We start from the raw sequence: 23,921 nt of genomic DNA on the forward strand, positions 1-23,921 counted from the left end.
AACTGCGCTGCTGCAAGACAATATGGAGTAACAGAAAAGATGGTTCGGGACTGGAAAGCAAATGAAAAAGCATTAAAGAGTATGCCAAGGGGTAAGTGTGCATTAAGAAGAGGCACTCCACATTGGCCAGAACTCGAAAAACATGTAGCAGACATGGTGAATGAGCATCGCCAAAACGGTTATGTAGTGACACGAAATAAAATACATTTGTTTGCACTTCAGTGGGCCAAATCTAACCCAGATCACAGCAACAGATTTAAGGCCACTGTATCCTGGTGTACTAGATTCATGGGAAGGCATAATATGGTACTGAGGCAAAAGATGAAAATTGCCCCAAAATTACCTGCAGATCTTGATAGCAAAGTAAATAGTTTTCATCGATACGTAATACAACAGCGCACTAAACATGGCTATGCGTTAAGTAGTATTGGAAATATGGATGAAACTCCAATGAATTTTGATATGGTTGGAAATAAAACTGTCCATCAAAAAGGTGAAAAAACAATTTTAATTAAAACAGGACATGAGAAGTCCAGTTTTACAGTGGTACTAGGATGCACAGCTGATGGCGCCAAACTGAGACCAATGATTATTTTTAAAAGAAAAACAATGCCGAAATTCAAGTTCCCTGTTGGTTGTTTTGTACATGTGAATGAAAAAGGCTGGATGGATGAAGAAGGGGTAAAGCTATGGCTTGATAATGTATGGAGCAGGCGACCAGATGGACTTATTCAAAAATGTAGTCTACTGGTGTGGGATATGTTCAGGGCTCATTTAACTCCCAGCACCAAGCAAATGCTTGCAAGACTAAACACAGATGCGGCAGTTATTCCTGCAGGATTGACATCGTTGGTACAGCCACTGGATGTGTGCCTAAACAAGCCATTTAAAGATCGCATTCAAGAACAGTGGAATGAATGGATGGTTAGCGGCGAAAAGTCATTCACAAAAGGAGGAAACATGCGTGCTCCACAGTTGGATGTTTTGTGCAAGTTTGTCATAAAAACCTGGAATGATATTGATGCAGAAACAGTAATCAAGTCTTTCAAGAAGTGTGGCATATCAAATTCATTAGATGGTATGGAGGACGACTACTTGTGGCAAGATGAAGAGGAAGCCGAAGCTGAGACCACACCATCTGATACGGAATTCGATCCATACGATGACTGCCTTACAAATATATCACAAGATGTCATTGATGTACTTATGATATCAGATGACGAACAGGAGGATTTTGACGGCTTTTAAAGGGAAACTGTCACACCAGCAAAACCTGTAAAAATACCGTAGCTTGCAGTTATGATGGGCGTTGCTAACTCGCCAGGGACTTGCCCGGCACTTGCTCTCTCTCTATTGTTTGTTATCTTCCTCCTATCATCATCAGTTCCAGTTTGGTTGACAGCTTAGAAAACAAACAGCATGGCAGCTCCCGTGGGTTTATTGTCTTATCCTTCCTTTCAGCTTTAGAGTGAATTAGGAAAAGTTTAATCCACTTGCACTGTTTTATATTTACATGTTTGATGACAAACAGCCTTATGTTTATAAGTGACAGTTTTCCTGCTAAGTACCTGCATGTCATAAGCATTTGAATTAAAATTACCATATTGAAATCAAATCTGATGTTTTTTTAATTTTTTTTTGGTGTGCGTTGGAAGAGGGGTAGTCTTATACGGCGAGTATATCCCAAACTCTATATTTTAACTGGAAAAGTTGGGGGTCGTCTTATACGCCCAGTCGTCTTATACGCCGGAAAATACGGTAATTGTTTTTCTTCAGAGGAGAAGAATGCAAAACATGTTATTAAACATCTAAGTGTCCAGAATAACGGGGGATTTGGGGATATCTTATATTTGAATGGAACACAGTCATATTAATGCTAGGAAGACAAGGGTGACTTTTTGGAGCTATGCATGCTACACTTTATATGTCCTTTCTATAGAAGGACAAAGTTCCCAGCTTTTTCTCTTTTTAATTTGTATTTTTATCAAATGAGGCTTAATCTTTAACAAACGTTTTGTTGACCATCTGAATTTTGCTTTGAGGAAAACAGCTGCTGCTAATTAGGCAGCTTATGCTTACATCCTCACTGAGGCCTCTTATCACTAGTATAATACAAATAATAAAAAATATTGTTTAGAAAGAAAGGATTAAAATAATATGTGCGCTAACAAGATAATCAGTAATCAAGAAATGTAGATGACAGCAGAACCCTATGAATATAGAATGTAGCCCATACATATGCATCCGAAGAAGTGGGCTGTAATCCACGAAAGCTTATGCTCTAATAAATTTGTTAGTCTCTAAGGTGCCACAAGTACTCCTGTTCTTTTTTTAGAATGGAGGAAGACACTTGTAGAGCAGTGGCTCGTAAAAGAACATGGGAGTCATGATGTATAATCAGCTGAACATGAGCTTCCAGTGCAACACTGTGGTCAAAAGTGCTAACATAATGCTTGTATGTACAAACCGGGGGATATCGAGAAGGAGTGGAGAGGATATTTTACTTCTGTAGTTTGCACTGGTGAGACTGTCCACAATTCAAGAAGGATGCTGAAAAACTGAGCAGGGGAGTTACTTCGGTGGGAGGAGCATTTCAATGTGTACACATCCACTGTTTTGTTGACAAAAGTGTGTAGTGTAGAAAGGCCTTATACTAAGTTCTTTCGAGTTCTATTTTGCCCTTAAATTGGGATCTCATCCTCTCTTTCTGGGGGAAAAACAGTGCTTTGCTCTTCAACCAGCTGAGAACAATGAACAGAGAACAAGGTCTTTGACAAAGCAACAGCTGCTGGGTTGAGGATCCTATTCTTTGTGAATTGATTCAGCCCGCTCAAGAGCATGGGGGCGGTAGGCTCTCTAGTCCAACATCATTCTTGTTGTTTGTACAGGAAGATTTTCAGCAAAGCACTGATTACTTTCCTGAAGAAAAAAAACTTCATAAAAGTGCCCTTTCATGAAAGTGAAGTCCCAAGACAATCAGACAGCTTAACAAAGATCCTCTTCTTCTTATTGCAGCTCTCTTCCGAAATCTTAAAAAAACAACCAACCAACCCCCCACATCTGGGAAATTAATACATAACACTACTATGTTGTGTGTCACTTCAGGTTAGTCTGTACATAACATACCTAACACAAAACAGACTAAGTTAAGGCATCCAGTAGTGTGTACCCTCTAGTCCTCTACCCAGAATCTCATTCACACTTTGCTACTAGCACAACAGTGATACACCTCAGACAATATACTATGTTGTGGCTGTGCTTCAGAGTAGATTCTAACCTTCAAGCACCCTGTTCCCCAGACGTGAGTGAATGTGATTTTCTAGAACTGTGCAAAAAAGGTATTGAGGAAAGACTGGCTGATTTGTGTTGATGTGCATGTATTGTGTTGGGGGAGTTGACCTCCCCCACCCATGAAAAAACCCACCATGTGTGTCATTTGTCATTTTTAGATTGTAAACTCTTTGGGTAAGGGACTTTGTCTTTATATGTTTGTATAACACCTAGCACAATGGGTCCCTGATTCTGATTGGGTCCTCCAGCCATTATTGTAATATAGATATTTAACAACAGTAAAGTAAATAGCAAACTCGTTTTTATTCTGTTCGTGAAGGGTTTGAATTGCCTTTTAAATACTGCTTCCTTTATTGATTTGATCTAGAGGACTGAGGGAAAAATGCAGGAGATTACATACTCATATTGTTGTTTTTGAGATTGCCTCATAATTTACACTTCAGTGGTGTTTTTTAAAAAAAACCTATATAAATCTTGAAACGTATCACTGAGATTGTGTAATCTGTATAACAAATTTTATTTTCTGTTTCAGATACGGACATGGCTATGAAATATTTTGTGTTGCTTGTAACAATTCAAAAACTATAGTTGCCTCAGCATGTAAGGTAAGAAAAGAGAGATTTTAGCACCATTTATTGAAAAAGGTTATATGATATCAGATTGACAAGGATTGTGGTCTAAAAGTTAGAGCACAGGATTGGGAGACAGAATTCTAAATTGTGGTCTACATTCTGCTACTTGAGTCCCAGTGACTCGGGGCAAGCCAATTAACTTTTCTGTGCCTCAGTTTGTCCATCCATAAAATGGGTATATTTGGCCTTATGGACATGTGCAAATGAATGTACAAAAATTAGTAATAATAAATGATTTGTGGTATTTTTGGTGTTGAGCAAGTTAAGAAGAAAGTGAATTGTCAGAATTCATACATATACTGTTGTCATCTTCCAGGGTTTAGTAGAAAGTTTAAGCAGGAAACATCCTTACTATCATAGTAACATGTGAGTGAAAATAAAACTTGGAACTTGCTAGAGGAAAATTCAATCTAACTCAGTTGCAGGCATTAAAAAAAATCATGCTAATATTTTAAGGTGGTGTCATTTTGTTTTTTGTTTCCTTTCCTTCATTTTCAGTGGTTTTGTCCCTGTCCTTACAGGCTTCCAAAAAAGAACACGCAGCAATTATTTTGTGGAGCACCACTTCTTGGAAGCAGCTGCAAAGCTTGTCTTTTCACAATCTGACCGTTACTCAGATGGCATTTTCTCCTGATGACAAATTCTTATTAGCAGTTTCCAGAGATAGAAATTGGTCACTGTGGAAAAATCAAGATAAAAAACCATTGCAGTCAGGTAAGCTACATGGCATTGGTGTGTCCATTCAAAAAGAGGTATTGAAACTAGTAAACCTGTTTAGCTTTTAAAACAATTTTAACAATAAATTAATAAGATTCTGTTATATCTCACTGTGACATCTTGTTATACTTTTATTGTTTCACTCTTTAGGAAATAGAGAATTGTTCACATCGTTCTTTTTAAATACTGTACATTTATTGTCGTATGGAGCAGCCACAAAGTAGATTAAAATGTAGAAAGCCAGGCATAAACATATATTAATAAAATAAATACATGTATTGAAATAGCACATCCTATATACATATATTTTTATCTCTGGGTTTTGTCAAGTAATTTGATTTGGTTTCAGTAAATCAGAGCTATAAAAAAATACTGGTTACGGGAAACTTATGATGTGTGTCTGAACTGTAAAACTATAATCCATTAAATAAGTTATTTGTTTGTTGTGGTCTGTCACTCCTGTGCAGGCTAAAGGACACTATTAGACTGATGTCCACCTCAGAGTCTGTTGGACTTGTGTAGTAGGGCTGTATACCTGTTCGGTATTTCTTGATGAGATTAGCCACTTCCCACCTCTCTGGTGCTTTCTATGCACTCTTCAGCAGTGGTTCTCAACCAGAGGTAGGTGTTCTCCTGGGCATACGCAGAGGTTTTCCGGGGGTACTTCAGCTCATCTAGATATTTTGCCTAGTTTTACAACAGGCTACATAAAAAGCACTAGTGAAGACAGTACAAACTAAAATTTCATATAGACAATGACTTGTTTATACTGCTCTGTATTCTATACACTGAAATGTAAGTACAATATTTATATTCCAATTGATTTATTTTATAATTATATGGTAAAAATTAGGAAGTAAGCTATTTTTCAGTAATAGTATGCTGTGACACTTTTGTATTTTTATTCTGGTTTTAAGTGAGGTGAAACTTGAGGGTACGCAAGACAAATCAGACTCCTGAAAGGGGTACAGTAGTCTTGAAAGGTTGAGAGCCACTGCTTTATAGGGTACACTGACTTTACAAACATGGCTCTGTCAGAGGAGAATTTGATAAGAAGAGATTCACTTGACTTTCAGCCTTGGAAAATCCTGCAAGATCCAACTCCTAGTGGAGCGTGTTTTACTCAAACATCGTATACATATGCTGAAAGCTGTTGTAGTTATACCAGCTGCTGATTTGAACCTAATTGCTAGGGGGTTGGTGTGTAATGTTACTGAGCTCCACAATATTTTCATAGAATCAGACCCTGATCAGGTATGTGTCTGGTAGACCTGCCTGGGAAATATTGGTAATGTTGATCAAGTCCTTTGTTAGAGGAGAATTTGATAAGAAGAGATTCACTTGACTTTCAGCCTTGGAAAATCAAGTCCTTTATGACTGGGTGATTGTTGTTTCTTACCTGAGAGGTCCATCCCAGAACATAACACATTGTCCAGTTTAGTTTTAAAAAGCACTAAAAAATATGCTGCATTGCAGGTTGATAGATTGGATGACCTAGGGTTAGAATCCTACGCGGATACAAAATTTATATCTGCGGATGCGGCTATCCACAGATATAAAGTGGATATCTGCAGAGCTGCAGGGCTCTACCAGGAACCACAGCAACAAAAGCAGCAGCATGTTGGGCCGCCGCTTACAAGAGCCAACACCCAGCCCGGGCAGCTCTTCCAGTGTGGTTATATCGCCCCCAGTCCTGCCCCCTGGGGTGGGCACTAGGCTCACAGGCAGCTGTCCCTGGTGCAAGCATGTGCAAGCGGCTCCCGCTCCCGGACAGAAGACACAGAGTGACGGCCCGACATGCTGCTGCTTTCGCTGCTGCGGTTCCTGGAAGAGCCCTGCAGCTCCACGGATATCCGCTTTATATCCGCAGATATAAATTTTGTATCTGCGCAGGACTCTACATAGGATTTTTCTACATCTATAACTTACGTGAGGCAAATATGGTAGCATAATTATACTTTGTATTTACAAATTTTAATTAGTGTGCTACAAGTAAATGAAATATACAGTGCATTTCAAGGGACAGTACTGAGCCCTATGTTTAAAAACTAAGACCGTGTCTCCACTACAGAGTTAAGTCGACTTAAGTTATGTTGACGATCATAAGTCACTTGTGTCTGCAGAGCATGTCCCCAATTGTTGCTCTTGCATAGACAGGCAGTGTTTTGCATCATGGGTAGCTATCCCACTGTGCAACTCGCCACCCTCTGTCACCCTCTGCCTCTGGGAGCTCTGGGAATGGATCACGGTGCATCATGGGAACGTGTTCGCTGTCCCGTGATGCAGTTCTTTCCGTTCCATCATTCCATGGGCTTCCTACTTCATTTCATGCCATTTTTCAACAGTCCTTGTAAACTATGCACCTGCCATCTCTGCCTGACAGCATGGCTCTTGACTATTGACCAGTCTGGTGATGAGTGTTATGAACACAATGCGGCTGGTCCTGCAGTTATTTCATGAGCTGCAAAACAGAGAGTGAATCGGTGATGCATTCCCTGCTGGCTACCATGGAAACAAATAATTCAAGATTGCTGCTGCCTTGGTAGACCATTGGTACTGGGCTCAGGAAACAAGCTCTGAATGGTGGGATCACATCGTGATGCATGTAGGGGATGACGAGCAGTGGCTGCAGAACTTTCGGATGCACAAATCCACCATCCTGGAACAGTGTGTGGAGTTTGCCCTAGCACTGTGGCGCAAGGACACCAGAATGAGAGCTGCCCTCACTGTGGAAAAGCAAGTGGCAGTCGCTGTGTGGAAGATGGCAACTCCATTTGCTACTGGTCAGTCGCAAATCAGTTTTGAATGGGAAAGTCCACCGTGGGGGTGGAGGTGATGCAAGTGTGCAGGGTCATTAATCACCTCCTGCTATGAAGGACTGTAACTCTCGGTAATGTGCAGGAAATAATTGATGGCTTTGAGGCAATGGGATTCCCTAACTGCAGCGGGACGATAGATGGAACACATCTGAATTTTGGCCCTCGCAACCGTCTTGCAACGGAGTTCATCAACTGAAAGGGCTACTTCTCCATGGTCTTGCAGGTGCTAGTGACTCACCAGGGCCGTTTCACTGACATCAATGCAGCATGGTCAGGGAAGGTGCATCATGCACGCATCTTTCAGAACACTGGACTGTATAGAAAGCTGCACGCTGGGATTTTCTTTCCAGACCAGAAGATTCCAGTGCGGAATGTGGAGATGCCCCTAGTGATCCTTGGAAACCCCATCTTACCCCTTGCTCCTGTGGCTCATGAGCAGCAAGGAGCGCTTCAACAACAGGCTCAGCAGGCATCGAATAATTGTTGAATGTGCCTTTGTTCGACTGCTGGCCGGTTAGGCCTCAGTGAGAAAAATATTCCGATGGTCATTGTGGCCTGTTGTACTCGGCATGTTTGCGACGCGAAGGGTGAAAAGTTTCCTGGGGTGGACGACTGGGGCTGACTGTCTGGCTCCTGATTTTGAGCAGCCAGATACAAGGGCAGTTAGAGGGGTGCAGTGGAAGGCTGTTTGAATCCGGGAGGCTTTCAAGGAGCATTTTGACAATGAGTCCCAGTAATGTGTCTTTATGGAATGCATTCAGCCAGGCAGTGTTTACTTGTCCCCTTGAATTGCCCCTGTAGTGCTTGCTTCCTGAGCATTAATTGTACTAAGCAAATATTCCCACCTCTAGCCACTGTGTTTCAATGTTAGCACTGACTGATGTGTGTATGTCATAAATAAAGACTCGTTTTATTTCAAAAATTCAAGTTTAATAACAGGACAAAACACAAATTTTTGGTCAAACGTGGGACATGACAATGAGAAACAGTCTCATGGTTAGGGCTCTCACAGCTGTGTGTAACTCCAGTCCAGCTTTCATTGGGAAACAAGTCCCTAGGCGTCGAGTGCGCAGGGTATTGTGAGGGACCAAGAACACATGATGAATGTGGTAGGGGAGTTTAGGGAGGGCATGGACTGAAGTTCTGTAGTGGTTACAGCAAAAGTTGTGCACAGACCTGCTCATAGTGCAGGGTAATGAGGGACTTCATCATCTCTGTCTGGCCCTCCAGGAGCTTTATCATCCGCTTCTGCCCTTGTGTCCTTTCCAGCTATCCAGCCTCAGTCTTTCATTAATTGACTCCCGCCATGCTCTTGTTTTGCCATGTGCTCTTGTTTTGCCATCTGTTGACTGCAGCACTTCGCAAAACATCTCATTTCCCCCCCCCCCATTGCTTCCTGCGGGCCCCCCGCGACCTCCCGCCCTAGCTCATCTCCGCTCTGCCTGCTCCCCTGGGAGTGCCGCTGCTCCGCTTCTCGCCCCTCCCTCTCAGGCGAGGGAGGGCGGAGAAGCGGAGCAGTGGCGCGTTCAGGGAAGCAGGCGGAGCGGAGGTGAGCTAGGGTCGGGAGGGTGCAGGAAATAACAGGGGGGTAGAGGAACCGCTCCCCGCTCCAGCTCACCTCTGCTCCACCACCGCCGCTCGGCTTCTCCTCCCTCCCAGCCTTGCTGTGCGAAATAACGGTTTCACGCGCGGCAAGCCTGGGAGGGAGGGGGGAGAAGCGGAGCCGGCGTCGCGCTCAGGGGAGCAGGCAGAGGCGGAGCGGAGGCGAACTGGGGCGGCGGGGGCCCTTTTTCCCCATGTCCCGGAGGCAGCGCCTATGATGGCCAGCACCAGAATGCTGCCCCAAGAAATGTGCCTTCCCAAGCACCTGCTTGTTTTGCTGGTGCCTGCAGCCAGCCCTGTCTGCTGGTGTAGAGGACAAGGGCACATCTGCAGAAGCAAAAGAAACACTGAACAGAGACAGTATTGTGTGTGTGCTTACAGCCGTGAATCATAAAAGTTACACACAGCTCTTTCACTGTCCCTGGGCTAGCATGCAGGTCAGCATGAGTCCCAAATATGATGAGTTTGCAGGGGAGGAGGATGACAAGGGGGAATAGGCAAGAATTGATAAAGGGTGGTGTGATGGGTTCCCCCCGGGATGCCACCTAGAACTAGGATACCACTAAGCCTTCTGACCCACCAGCCTGGGCTCCCTCTCACACTGTGCCGCTGTGACGAGCTGCAGACCCGCTCCCAGTCCTACACCTCTACCAGCATTCACATTGGCAGAGACCCACCCAGCTGCAGTTACATGCAGGCTCTCTGACCAGTCACTGCATGACCCAACAATAGAGAGGCTACAGCCAAAATAACCTCCAGCTTCCCAATCTAGGACCTCAGAGCTATACTGTCCTGCCCTGGTTAAAACCCCGACCAGTATGAATTTATTATCCAGTTCACCTTCCTCTCAATGTGGAAAGGAAAGGCAACAGCCTTTGCCCCTTGAGCTAAGATTTCCAAGCACTTCTTCAAACTCACTGGTTTAGATAAAGCAAAAACAAATTTATTAACTACAAAAGATAGATTTTAAGTGATAACAAACAGATCAAAGCAGATTACCTAGTAAATAAACAAAAACGCAAACTAAGCTTAACATACTAGAAAGATTGGATTTGAATTAACAATCGCTCACCCTGACTGATGATACAAGCAGGCTAGCAGATTCTCAAGGTACAAGCTGCACCTGCTTTACAGCTTGGAATAGCCAGGTTTTTCATACAGGCTAGAAATCCCTTTATCCTGGATCCAGCACTTCCCCCAGTTCAGTCTTTGTTCCTCAGGTGTTTCCAGGAGTCCTCTTGTGTAGGGAGTGAAGAACAACAGATGATGTCACTCCCTGCCTTATATAGCTTTAGCATATGGCGGGAACCCTTTGTTCCCAAACTCAGTTTGTTGAAAAACATTGACATCCCATGATGGAGTCTAGTCATGTGGTCTGGTCACATGCCCTTGCATACCTTGCTGAGTCATAGCAGCCATTACTTACAGCTTGTCTGGAGCATTCACAGGAAGGTGAAGTTCTTCCAGGGTCCATTGTCTTTGCTGATGGGCCATCAGCACTGTCTGGCTTCTTCTTCACTAGCCAGAAAGGCTAGTTGTGGATGTCACCCAGAATAAGCACAATTGAAATACAGATACATAGTTAATATTCCTAACTTTAGATACAAAAATGATACATGCATATAAATAGCATAATCGTATTCAGCAAATCATACCTTTCCAATGACACCTCACAACCCATCTTGTACAAAATGCATCATAATTATGACATAATCATATGATAATATCACTGTGAAAAATATGGGGTGCAGTATCACAGGTGGTTTGTGAAGGGGATCACTACAAATGACTAGGGAGACAGTTCTGAATACTGGTACGTTTTTCCATAGCCTAGGGTAATCAAATCCAATATTTCACTCCTGAGGGTAACCCAGGATGCAAGATGCATCTCCTGCATGTGTGCTGCTTCAGACCAACTCTGTATGCTGCTCGCCTGTGTGACACTCTGGTCCCTGCAGAAATAATTGCCAGATGGCATGGCAAAGTTTCCTACAGCCAGGGGAGAAACAAGGCAGCTCTGCAAAGGAACCTTCAGCAGAGGATTGCAGAATACGTGCAGGAAAGTTTCCTAGAGATCTCTGTGGAGGGTTACCAGGACATCCCTATGTACATTAATAAACTTTTCCGCCGTGGCCCCACTGCATATATGGACAGGCTCTATTGTTAATTTCTGTCCCTTATCCCTCCTCTACCATATAACAAAGTACATGACTGCTCAATCTCCTCTCACCGTGCAGTATCAAAGCAAAATGAACACTTATTGGAACTCCCCTCCTCTGCATGCCAGAGCCAGAGTGCTGGGACTGGCTAGACCCCTCCAGAGTGGAAAAGAGGTCCCGACTCACCATACCACTGGACAACCCTGCTGTGCGCGCCACATGATCCTCCAGCTCCACTTCCTCGTCCACCACTTCATCATCAACTGCTGGCTGCTGCCTCTAGTTCCCCTGAAGTATCCACAGGCACTTGGAGGAGAAGGTGGGATCGCTGCCGAGGATGGCATGCAGCTCCTTGTAGAAGCAACATGTTTTTGGCGCCGCACTAGAGCAATGATTGGCGTCCCTGGCCTTCTGGCACGCCTGTCTCAGCTCCTTGATCTTAGAGCAGCACTGCTGCATGTCCACCCGTGCCCCTTCTCCTGCATGCCACTAGCAATCAACCGTCAGTATCAAAGTTCCTATGGCTGGAGCAAAGCTGCGACTGCACAGCCTTCTCTCCCCATAGACTCAGTAGATCCAACAGCTCTGATGTGCTCCATGCAGGGAAGCATCTGCTGTGGAAAGCTGGCATGGTCAGCTGGGAAGATGCTGTGTGAACTGTGCATGCCGAGCAAATGGGAGGAGGAATTTCAAATTTCCTGGGCCTTTAAATGTGGGAGGGGTTCATACCTGTGTACCTTCAGGGCAGCAGAGTTCAAACTGCTGACCAGCAGTCATGATGGGCATTGGGAGACACCTCCTGGAGGCCAATTAGGGCAACATAATCATGCACATTGTCTATACTAATGCTGCGTCACTGTAACTGGGTCGCAAAAAGCTCTAGCGCTTGTCAAGGTGGTTTTATTATGTTGGCGTAGCAGGGGAGTTACATCGGTGGGAGGAGCATTTTAATGTGTGTATCTCCACTGTTTTGTAGACAAAAGTTGACTTTTGTCGACTAAACTATATAGTGTAGACAAGGCCTAAAGCAACACTATTAGGTTAAAAATCACTTTTAAAAACAAACTTTCTTGCCTGATAGTACATTAGATTATTAAAACTTAAATTTCCATTGGTTTTGTCAGATATGAAAATTGGCTGTGTTGATTCTTCTAAATAAGTTAAATATCCGCAGATTTTGATGTTTGATGTTATCTCCCATAAATAATCTGCTAAAAGGAAACTCCAGTGGTTGGTGGACCGGATGTTTTTTTTTGTTTGTTTGTTTTTTGTTTTCGGGAGGGGTTGGGGTTAGGATTTTTTTAAACATTGCAGAGAGATTTTGGGGAAGTACAAAAATGTAAATGCAAATGGCAAATAAATTAAAGAAATAAATAAAAATGTCAACATTTTGTGGCTGTGGAAGGCTCTGAGCTTATTCCACAGAGACTGCCATTTTCCTGTGAAACAGGAAGGACGCTTTGTTAACAGAGATCGAGTCTTTTCCACTGATTTCAGTCAGAAAAGCAGTCAACTTTGAATGTTGTTTTCAGTTAAGTTTCAGCATCTATTTTAAAGTTTTGTGTGAAAGGAAGGAAAAATGTTTGGTGTTTTACTTTGTAGATGAGGTCTAAGATATGAATAAGAAAATCTGCTGTACTTCCCACTTTCCCAAGATTTTTTGCTCATTAACTTCTGAAAGGATGTGTTACTGATGTTTAAGTATGCCAGTCCAATCGAGCGCTAATCTTGCTAGCTTGTTTACAGTACTCCTCTCACTGGAGAAACTTCCTTTGTTAGTTTGTGTTACTTTAATAAAGCAGTAGGAATAAGATTGGCACATTTAGTTTAAACTCCAAATAGGCACACAGTGTTCCAAGTTGAAGATCATGAGTACTCTGTGGGAGGTGGACGGAAGAGATTCTCTTTTCATGTACAAATCCAGAACCCATCTGTCAACAAAGTACTAATCCCCAAATCAGTTTGAAATAAAACTACATTTACTGCCATCCTAAGAAATTTAAAGGCCTAATAAAATTTAATATTACTGCTTTTTCCATTGCAGTAAATGAGAATACTTTTCTGTTGTTCACAGTTAAACTTAAAACAAAAAATGGTGACCCAAGACTGCATAATTCTGAAAATTTGCAATATCACTGGAGTTTTTTGTAGTAAAGAATGAAGAACTGTTATTGGGTCAGTGACTTCTGCACACATGATGATAAAGTGAAAGTTACATTGGTAATACTTTTCAAAGCCACTAAAATGTACTTATTAAGATACTATCAAAAATAAACAGTATGTCATAGAATTAGGCCAAGTAGAATATGAAAGAGTATTCTTATAGACATGGATACATTTTCAGAGCGAGAGAAATACATACAGAAGATAAAATTGTTTTTGCTATCATCTGGTGTTATAACTAATGGTATTATGTTGTAATTAGGCTGACTAGTTATATTTATATTGGTCGCTGTTCATATATAATAAATATGAAAGGAATATGGCTTGATCCTTCCTACAAAGTGCTGACTACCCCAGTTCCCACTAAAGTCACTCGGAGCTGAGGGTGGGATTGTACAGGATTATTTCTGTAGTTTTGGTCCCCTCCCTTTACTGCTTTCAAAGCAAAATAAGAGCAGGCTTTTTTTTTTTTTTTACAAAAGATAATCACAAGGATTTTTCTTCTGTTTACTTGTTTTATTCCAGAACCCGTTTTCAGCCTCTTTGCGTACACAGACAAAAACACAGCAGTGCATAGCCGGATCATTTGGTCTTGTGATTGGACCCCAGACAGCAAATATTTCATTACCGGAAGTCGGGACAAAAAGGTAACTAATACAAAAGGAACTAACAAATAGAGCAGCATAAAGTAAGCATTGAGTTGAAATAAATGTATTTGGATTTAGCAACTGTATCATATGTATGAATAGTGACACAGAAGTCATTGGGGCTACTTGGGTGCATAAAGCTAAGCACGTACATAAGCATGTGCAAGATTATGGCCAGTGATTTGCTTTTTTTTTTATTGTGTATAGCAACAAAAGGAGAACATGATGTATGTCATTTTGTGCATGTGTTTTTTAATCAAGGATTCTGTAACTTGATTCATTCCGCTCTTACAAGTAGACTTATATTTACCAAATATTGTTACCAATATCTTTAATAATACCACTCTAAACTCTGTTTTTAAGAAAGATTTGAATTCCTATAAATAGAAGCTGTTGTTTATTTCAGCGGGGGGGGGGGGGGGGGGGAGTTTTGCTCTATCTACCTCCATACCACAATACAAAATTACTGCTATTCCTGATGTGGTCTTAGTTCCTAAGCACAGATACATAAAAGATAAAAGGGAACAATTGACTCTCTTCTTTCTAATAGGTCATTGTCTGGGGTGACTGTGGCTCAGCTGGAGCTACTGAAAGCAGTGGGCCAGGTGCAGTCGAGCCTTGTTCTTCAATACTGGATGTTGGGGATTCTGTCACTGCAGTCAGTATCAGCCATGTGCTTGCTCCTGATGAAAGGTATTGTTACCTCTGCATTCTATAATTCATTTGTTGGCGGGTTTTTTCTTTTTACCTGAAATTGATATTTGTTTTCCACTTTAGTCAGTGCAAGCCTTTTCTAGGTCTGTTGCTTGCTCTCTTTTAACATTATATTTTTGTTTTCATTTACATGTTCTTTTGATGATGATAAAATATTGATTTGAAGAGCAGGTTTCAACATAAAATGTGTATGATTTGGGCAGTAATCAGCTTTTTTGAAAATTGTTGATTCAAGCTTTTTAGAAATAACACAGTTGTTCCTTCTCAACAGCTACATCATTGCAGTAGGGTTAGAGTGTGGGAAGATTAACTTGTACACATGGAAGCAGTGTGAGCAGAGACCAGTGTTGACTGATTGGACCAAATGTGTCGAGACTGACAACAGGTATCTTTTTTGGGTGAAGGGGCTCATGAGCAGTTCTCCAGACCTATCCTGTCTTACAAGTATGGCAAGGTACCTTCTCGGTCTCACCAGCCTCAGCTGTTTTTAGCCTTGGTGAGACGGGCTTGGGTAAAAGGGTCCTTCTAGGATGCATAGGGGAAGTCCGTTCCCTCTCTCAGCCAGTCTTTTGGGCTCCTTTTCCTTCCCTTATGGGAGGGAATGCAGTCTCCCCTCCTGGTGAGGTTCGCTGTCTTGCTGCTCCTAGCCTACTGGCAGCTTGACTCCTCCTCTCTCTCCTCCCCCCTCTTCTCCCAACAGGGGAGGGTTTAAAAAGGTCTCAGGCAGCCCTTAGTTGGAATCAGCTGATCTTAATTGACCTCAGGTAACTTCCTCTTAGCTGATCCTAATTGATTCTCTGAGAATCAATTAGGATCAGCTAAGAGGAAGTTACCTGAGGTCAATTAAGATCAGCTGATTCCAACTAAGGGCTGCCTGAGACCTTTTTAAACCCTCCCCTGTTGGGAGAAGAGGGGGGAGGAGAGAGAGGAGGAGTCAAGCTGCCAGTAGGCTAGGAGCAGCAAGACAGCGAACCTCACCAGGAGGGGAGACTGCATTCCCTCCCATAAGGGAAGGAAAAGGAGCCCAAAAGACTGGCTGAGAGAGGGAACGGACTTCCCCTATGCATCCTAGAAGGACCCTTTTACCCAATACATTAGAAGCAAGAGGAAGACCAAAGACAGGGTAGGCCCACTGCTTAGTGAAGAGGGAGAAACAGTAACAGGAAACTTGGAAATGGCGGAGATGCTTAATGACTTCTTTGTTTCGGTCTTCACCGAGAAGTCTGAAGGAATGCCTAACATAGTGAATACTAATGGGAAGGGGGTAGGTTTAGCGGATAAAATAAAAAAAGAACAAGTTAAAAATCACTTAGAAAAGTTAGATGCCTGCAAGTCACCCGGGCCTGATGAAATGCATCCTAGAATACTCAAGGAGCTAATAGAGGAGGTATCTGAGCCTCTAGCTATTATCTTTGGAAAGTCATGGGAGATGGGAGAGATTCCAGAAGACTGGAAAAGGGCAAATATAGTGCCCATCTACAAAAAGGGAAATAAAAACAACCCAGGAAACTACAGACCAGTTAGTTTAACTTCTGTGCCAGGGAAGATAATGGAGCAAGTAATTAAGGAAATCATCTGCAAACACTTGGAAGGTGGTAAGGTGATAGGGAACAGCCAGCATGGATTTGTGAAGAACAAATCATGTCAAACCAATCTGATAGCTTTCTTTGATAGGATAACGAGCCTTGTGGATAAGGGTGAAGCGGTGGATGTGGTATACCTAGACTTTAGTAAGGCATTTGATACGGTCTCGCATGATATTCTTATCGATAAACTAGGCAAATACAATTTAGATGGGGCTACTATGAGCTGGGTGCATAACTGGCTGGATAACTGTACTCAGAGAGTTGTTATTAATGGTTCCCAATCCTGCTGGAAAGGCGTAACGAGTGGGGTACCGCAGGGGTCTGTTTTGGGACCGGCTCTGTTCAATATCTTCATCAACGACTTAGATATTGGCATAGAAAGTACGCTTATTAAGTTTGTGGATGATACCAAACTGGGAGGGATTGCAACTACTTTGGAGGACAGGGTCATAATTCAAAATGATCTGGACAAATTGGAGAAATGGTCTGAGTTAAACAGGATGAAGTTTAACAAAGACAAAAGCAAAGTGCTCCACTTAGGAAGGAAAAATCAATTTCACACATACAGAATGGGAAAAGACTGTCTAGGAAGGAGTACGGCAGAAAGGGATCTAGGGGTTATAGTGGACCACAAGCTAAATATGAGTCAACAGTGTGATGCTGTTGCAAAAAAAGCAAACATGATTCTGGGATGTATTAACAGGTGTGTTGTGAGCAAGACACGAGAAGTCATTCTTCCGCTCTACTCTGTTCTGGTTAGGCCTCAGCTGGAGTATTGTGTCCAGTTCTGGGCGCCGCATTTTAAAAAAGATGTGGAGAAATTGGAAAGGGTCCAAAGAAGAGCAACAAGAATGATTAAAGGTCTTGAGAACATGACCTATGAAGGAAGGCTGAAAGAATTGGGTTTGTTTAGTTTGGAAAAGAGAAGACTGAGAGGGGACATGATAGCAGTTTTCAGGTATCTAAAAGGGTGTCATAAGGAGGAGGGAGAGAACTTGTTCACCTTAGCCCCTAAGGATAGAACCAGAAACAATGGGTTTAAACTGCAGCAAGGGAGGTCTAGGTTGGACATTAGGAAAAAGTTCCTAACTGTCAGGGTGGTTAAACACTGGAACAAATTGCCTAGGGAGGTTGTGGAATCTCTGTCTCTGGAGATATTTAAGAGTAGGTTAGATAAATGTCTATCAGGGATGGTCTAGACAGTATTTGGTCCTGCCATGCGGGCAGGGGACTGGACTCGATGACCTCTCGAGGTCCCTTCCAGTCCTATAATCTATGAATCTATGAATACTTGCCATGTGGACGCAACAGTTTTTCCATGAGTCATTGGAAAAATTGCGGGAGCCCCATGTAGACCAAAAGGCAGGACTGAAACAGTTCCTCTAGTGTTGAAAAGGCCCTCTTCTTTTTGTCAGTCTTGGCTGGGGGATTTGCCAATAACCCTTGGTCAGGTCAAAGGTAGACAAAAATCGTACTTTTCCCAATCGGTCAATTAGCTCATCTATCCGGGGTATAAAGTACGCATCAAATTGGGACACTTCATTCAGTTTCCAGAAGTCATTGCAGAACCTCATACTGCCATCAAGCTTAGGTACTAGGACAACTGGACTTGACCATTGGCTTTGAGACTCTTCAGTGACTCCTAACTTCAGCATTTTCCTGACTTCTGTCTTGATCTCTTCTCTTTTCGCCTCCAGGATCCGGTATGGCTTGACATTCACCTTCACTCCAGGCTCTGTGAGGATGTAATGGTGAACCTCAGTAGCTCTGCCTGGCATTTCCGAGAATACGTCCTGGTTGCGTTTGATCATGTTGATCACTTCAATTCATTGGTCAGGGGTCAATTCCGGGTATTTTCCCACTTGGCCAGGCTGGTTGCTTGCAGGGGGTGACGACCCTAGAGTGACCACATGAGCTTCTCTGTCTTGCCAAGGTTTCAACAGGTTTATATGATAGATCTGTTCCAGCTTCCGGTGACCAGGGTGTCGGACCTTATAGTCGACCTCTCCAATGACTTCTGTTATCTCGTATGGCCCCTGCCACCTGGCCAGGAGCTTGCGCTGCGCTGTGAATACGAGCACCATTACCCAATCTCCCACCTGAAATTTTCGGATCATCGCTTGGCGATTGTAGTATGTCTGCTGGGCTCCTTGTGCCCTTTCCATGTGTTCCCGCACTAAGGGAGTGACTTGGGCTATCCTGTCTTTCATCTGCAACACATGCTCGATGATGTTTCTCCCTGGGTTCGGCTGTTCTTCCCAACCCTCTTTGGCAATGTCCAGTATGCCATGGGGGTGGCAACCATATAACCGCTTGAATGGGGAAAACCCAGTTGCAGTCTGAGGAACCTCCCTTATAGCAAACATTAGGTATGGCAACAGGGCGTCCCAGTTCTTCCCGTCCCGGCTGACCACCTTTCGTATCATGTTCTTTAATGTTCTATTAAAACGTTCGATGAGGCCATCGGTCTGCGGATGATAGACTGACATCCGTATGGTCCATATGTGGAGCATTGCACATAAATCCTTCATTAATTAATCCTTCATTAATTTAGACACAAGGTGGGTTCCTTGATCCGTCAGGATCTCTTTGGGTAACCCCACTCTAGAAAAAATTTGGATTAATTCCTTAGCTATGGTCTTGGACATAGTGTTCTGTAGGGGTACGGCCTTGGGGTATCAGGTGGCATAATCTAGCACAACCAGTATGTGCTGATGGCCCCGGGCTGATTTCTCCAGTGGCCCTACTAGGTCCATAGCTATTCGCTCGAATGGGACGGCAGAGGTACCAAAGGGGCCCTTAAGTGTGGTCGGGGGCCATATAATTGGCATTCAGGACAAGAGGCACAATATCATCGGACCACCGCATAAATTCTGGGCCAAAAAAACCTCTGCAGAATTCGATCGAGGGTTTTATCTACCCCTAGATGCCCCCCGAACAGATGGCCGTGGGCTAGATCCATCATGCCCCTCTGATGTGTCTGCGGTACTAAGAGCTGTTCCACGACTTGCTCTTGGACCCAGACTACTCTGTATAGCAGATCCCTCTTGATCATATAACATGACCCTGGACTCTCCCTTCCACAGCGACCCCATTCACCTCAACTGCTTCTTTGGGAATGTTGTTATATATCGGATCATTGGCCTGATCCTGCCCAAAATTTTCCAGTGAAGGTCCAATTTGCCCAAACTCAGGGGGATCTATTTCCGTCTCCCTCTCAGGGGGAGTCCGCGGGGAACTGGGTCCGGCTGCGGGTTCGTCGACCGCCTGCATAGTCCCCTTGTCAGTTGGACCAACTCTTTCCTCTACAAGTATAGGCTTCTGGTTCTGGGCCAAGATTCTCATTCCCCTCCTCTTATCTGCCGTCCTTTCTCGCCAAGTCTTCCTGAGCTTCCCAGGAGGAGAGAACAAATCCTGGGCAAATTCATGGAAGACCGGTGGGGTGCTAACTATTGGGGTCATCCCATTGCTGTCGGGGTTATTACCTTCTTCTGACTCCTCTCCAGGGAGTAGGCTGCCAAACCCTGGGAAGTCTCATCCTATGAGGACTGGATAGGGGAGTTTTGGGACTACTCCCATGGTCACCTTAGTGGGGTTTCCCATGACCTCTATTTTTACCGGGATTGTCGGGTAGTAATTGACATCCCCATGTACACAGGATATTCCTGTGCGCTTGGCCCGAGATAGTTGGTCTTGTCCGACCAGCTTTCCCGAGACCAGCGTGACCTCACTTCCCGAGTCCACTAATGCAGTGGTCTCTATGCCATTCATTTTAATTGGTATAGTATACCTATGAGAGACCATCGCAACCCTTACTAGATTTATTAGGTCGCATGGTCCTTCTATATCTCCCAGGTCGCATTGCATGGGCTCTTCTAGGTTTGGGTATTGGGCAGCTATATGCCCTATTTTCCCACATGCATAACATCTGTACCCTGCTCGGGGCAGCACCCTATTTTTCAGGCTGTTGGGCCTTACCCCCTGAGTCTTTCTCCCCCAGTCCAAAAGTCTCTCCGCGATCTCCGGCTGCTCTTCAGCCTCCTTCCTCCCCTCCATAGTTCTGCCCGGGGCTATGGCAACCCGGGTCCTCAGTGCAGAGACTTGCCTCCTATTCTGGTGCCTTCCTTCCCCAGTGGTCCGAGAAAGTTCTTGGGCTGCTAGATGTCTCTCTACAAGGGCAACTAGCTCATCATAGGAGGAGGGATCATTTTGACTGACCCATCCTTGCCTGTCTGGTGGTAGCCCACTCATGTACCTGTCCAAAACTATGGTTTCCACAATTTTCTCCAGGCCGTGGGTCTCGGGGGGAAAGCCACTTCCGGGCTAGGTGGATCAGGTCAAACAGCTGGGACCTCGGCGCTTTGCTGTCCCAGTATTTCCACTCGTGGAACCACTGGCCCCTTATGGCTGTCATCACGCCAGACCTCGCCAGGATCTCCGCCTTCACCTGGGGGTAATCTGTAGCTGCTTCTGTTGTCATGTCAAAATACGCCTTCTGGGCCTCCCCACACAGAAAAGGAACAAGGATACTTGCCCACTGGTCTTGGGACCAAGCCTCCCGCTGGGCCGTTCTCTCAAACGTGAGGAGATATGCCTCTACGTCATCGTCAATTGTCCTTCTGTAAGTAGTTGCTTGCCCGCAGGGGCCGGGTCCCATAGGGCCGTGCATCAGAGTGGTCAGGGCCTTTAGCTGGTTCACAACCTCATACAGGGTGGCTCGATCCTAGGCCACCTGGCTCATCAGTAATTGATTTGTCTCCTGCTGTATTTGCACTGACTCTTGCTGGGTAGTCATCGGAACCCTGGTAGCCTCTTGTTGGACTGTGGTGGCCTGCACCAATGCCTTCACTAAATCCTCCTTTTTTTTCCTTCTTCTTCTTCTTGGGGGTGATTTATCCTGCCCTGAGATGGTTCACCACGAAGTCTCACTCACAGATCCCACCTCTGACACCACGAGTGGCAAGGTACCTTCTCGGTCTCACCAGCCTCAGCTGTTTTTAGCCTTGGTGAAACAGGCTTGAGTAAAACAGTCCTTCTAGGATGCACAGAGGCAGTGCGTTCCTTCTCTCAGCCAGTCTTTTGGGCTTGTTTTCCTTCCCTTATGGGAGGGAATGCAGCCTCCCCTCCTGGTGAGGTTCGCTGTCTTGCTGCTCCTAGCCTACTGGCAGCTTGACTCCTCCTCTCTCTCCTCCCCCCTCGTCTCCCAACGGGAGGGTTTAAAAAGGTCTCACACAGCCCTTAGTTGGAATCAGCTGATCCTAATTGATTCTCTGGTAACTGCTTCTCAGCTGAACCTGGTTGACCTATAGTTACCTCTCCTCAGTTGATAGGGAGGAGGGCCTTTTAACCTTCTGGGACTATCTGTCCTGAGTTTATCACACAAGTTGTCATAACTATAAAGGGAAGGGTAACAGCTGTCCTGTGTACAGTACTATAAAATCCCTCCTGGCCAGAGACTCCAAAATCCTTTTCCCTGTAAAGGGTTAAGAAGCTCAGGTAACCTGGCTGGCATCTGACCTAAAGGACCAATAAGGGGACAAGATACTTTCAAACCTTGGGGGGGGAAGGCTTTTGTTTGTGTTCTTTGTTTGGAGTGTGTTCGTTCTCGGGACTGAGAGGGACCAGACATCAATCCAGGTTCTCCACATCTTTCTAAACAAGTCTCTCCTATTTCAAACTTGTAAGTAAATAGCCAGGCAAGGCGTGTTAGTTTTCCTTTGTTTTCTCAACTTGTAAATGTACCTTTTACCAGAGTGTTTATCTTTGTTTGCTGTATTTTGAACCTAAGACTAGAGGGGAGTCCTCTGAGCTCTTTAAGTTTGATTACCCTGTAAGGTTAATTTCCATACTGATTTTACAGAGATGATTTTTACCTTTTTCTTTAATTAAAAACCTTCTTTTTAAGAACCTGATTGATTTTTCCTTGTTTTTAGATCCAAGGGGGTTGGATCTGTATTCACCAGGGAATTGGTGAAAGGTTTTCTCAGTGCTTCCCAGGGTGGGAATCTAGAATTGGGAAATCGTGGCAGCGGAACCAGAGCTAAGCTGGTAGTTAAGCTTAGAAGTTTTCATGCAGGCCCCTACATTTGTACCCTAAAGTTCAAAGTGGGGATCCAGCCTTGACACAAGTCATATGCAAGGAAAGAGCTTTCTTTTGAGATGTGGACAGTATTGGAATTCTGAATTAAATTTATTTAGATACACTTTTTTTTTGCTATTTTTATGGTGTATCAAAAGCTTTAAAAGTTTTTCAGAAAAAGACAATATGCAACCCCTGTAACCCCAAGATATCCTCCAACAAAACTTGGGAAAGACCAGCATTAGCATTCCTGATATTGCCAAGGGAGAAAGAAGCTTTTTAAAGACAAAAATATTATTTCAGGCTGCCATTAGACATCAGAGAAAGGCAAAAAGGGCATAAACCCAGTTTTTAAGAAATCCTTTGATGTCACCTTTAAGGGTAAAATAGGATTAAATAGGATTGAAGCTTTTAAAAATGTTTTTAAAAAATCATTGTTAAAATGTGGAGAGGAGTCGGAAGTGGGAGATGGCGTGGTGATTCTACTGATCTATGCCATCGACTGTGGGATCCCAGCTCTGTATTCATTGGGAGTTGGTGCAGAGCTTCAGCTGTGCCAGAAAGGCCCCAGTCAGAATATGACTTTCTAATAGTTGTTCCCAAGTCACAGTCATACTTTAACACCAATTCTTCAGTTCAGTTCATTTGGCCCAAATAACTTTTTAGTTTAAATTCAACATCCTAATCATCACTGTTGCTCAGGAAGCATTGTAGATAGAACAAGCAGTTTTATATGGCACCTTCCATACAGAAAGCAAATCCAAAAGGATTAGAACATAAGGCATACATACCGGTACTGCAGTGACTTGGTGGGCACATACAACAATCATCATAAAGCTGGTCAGGAACATTTCATTGAACCAAAATGTTTCACAGAGACATCCGTTTCCACAAAACTTTTGTTCAGAGAGATGCTGTAACTGGGTGGGTAGAGGATTGGCCTGGGATGGCGGAGACCCAGGTTAAAGCACCCTGCTCTGCCTGATTTGAAGTGATCTGGGATGAAAAACTACTGTGAATCTGGCAGAGCAGGGATTTGAACCTAGGTCTGACACAGCCCAGACTGATATCCTGACCACCTGGCTGGAGAGAGACAGATACTCACAGATACATCAGTTTTGTGTGAAAATGTTTCAAAAGGTTTGGTTTTCATTCCAATATGGAATGGAAAATTTTGAAACCACAAAAGTGGCAGTGAAAACATCCTCCTGCGAGCTCTAAGTCATTATGCTCCTAAGCACTAGCTTATGCATTGCATCCTGTTTTAAGAAGAAAATTACTCAATATACTGGAATTATACTCAACTCTTTATCTTGGCGGTCTGGACATGATCATCAGTTCAAAACCTTAGACTGATATCTTCGGTAAATGACAGCAATATTTTAGAGTACACTACAGGAAGGGAAGCTACAGTGTTTCTCTGATTTTGTAACTAGAAATTATAGATGAACTCCAATCAGAGCCGTGGACTAGAATCACCCTGCACCACCACCATACATTGAAGAAATTGGG

At 43.7% G+C, this 23,921-nt stretch overlaps 1 protein-coding gene across 9 annotated transcripts in view; it reads left to right on the top strand.

The window, feature by feature from the left end:
- ELP2 (elongator acetyltransferase complex subunit 2) overlaps positions 1–23,921 on the top strand; it is a 150,753-nt gene that overhangs the window by 123,339 nt on the left and 3,493 nt on the right. For all 9 annotated transcript variants that reach the window (XM_065584139.1, XM_065584132.1, XM_065584133.1 and 6 more), the window contains 5 exons: positions 3,824–3,896; positions 4,445–4,637; positions 13,909–14,030; positions 14,581–14,723; positions 15,016–15,129. In XM_065584139.1, the coding sequence (XP_065440211.1) occupies positions 3,824–3,896; positions 4,445–4,637; positions 13,909–14,030; positions 14,581–14,723; positions 15,016–15,129 (645 nt within the window). The remainder of the gene's footprint in view (positions 1–3,823; positions 3,897–4,444; positions 4,638–13,908; positions 14,031–14,580; positions 14,724–15,015; positions 15,130–23,921) is intronic.

The sequence above is a fragment of the Chrysemys picta genome, chromosome 2, assembly GCF_011386835.1.
Source record: "Chrysemys picta bellii isolate R12L10 chromosome 2, ASM1138683v2, whole genome shotgun sequence".
Lineage (NCBI taxonomy): Eukaryota > Metazoa > Chordata > Testudines > Emydidae > Chrysemys > Chrysemys picta.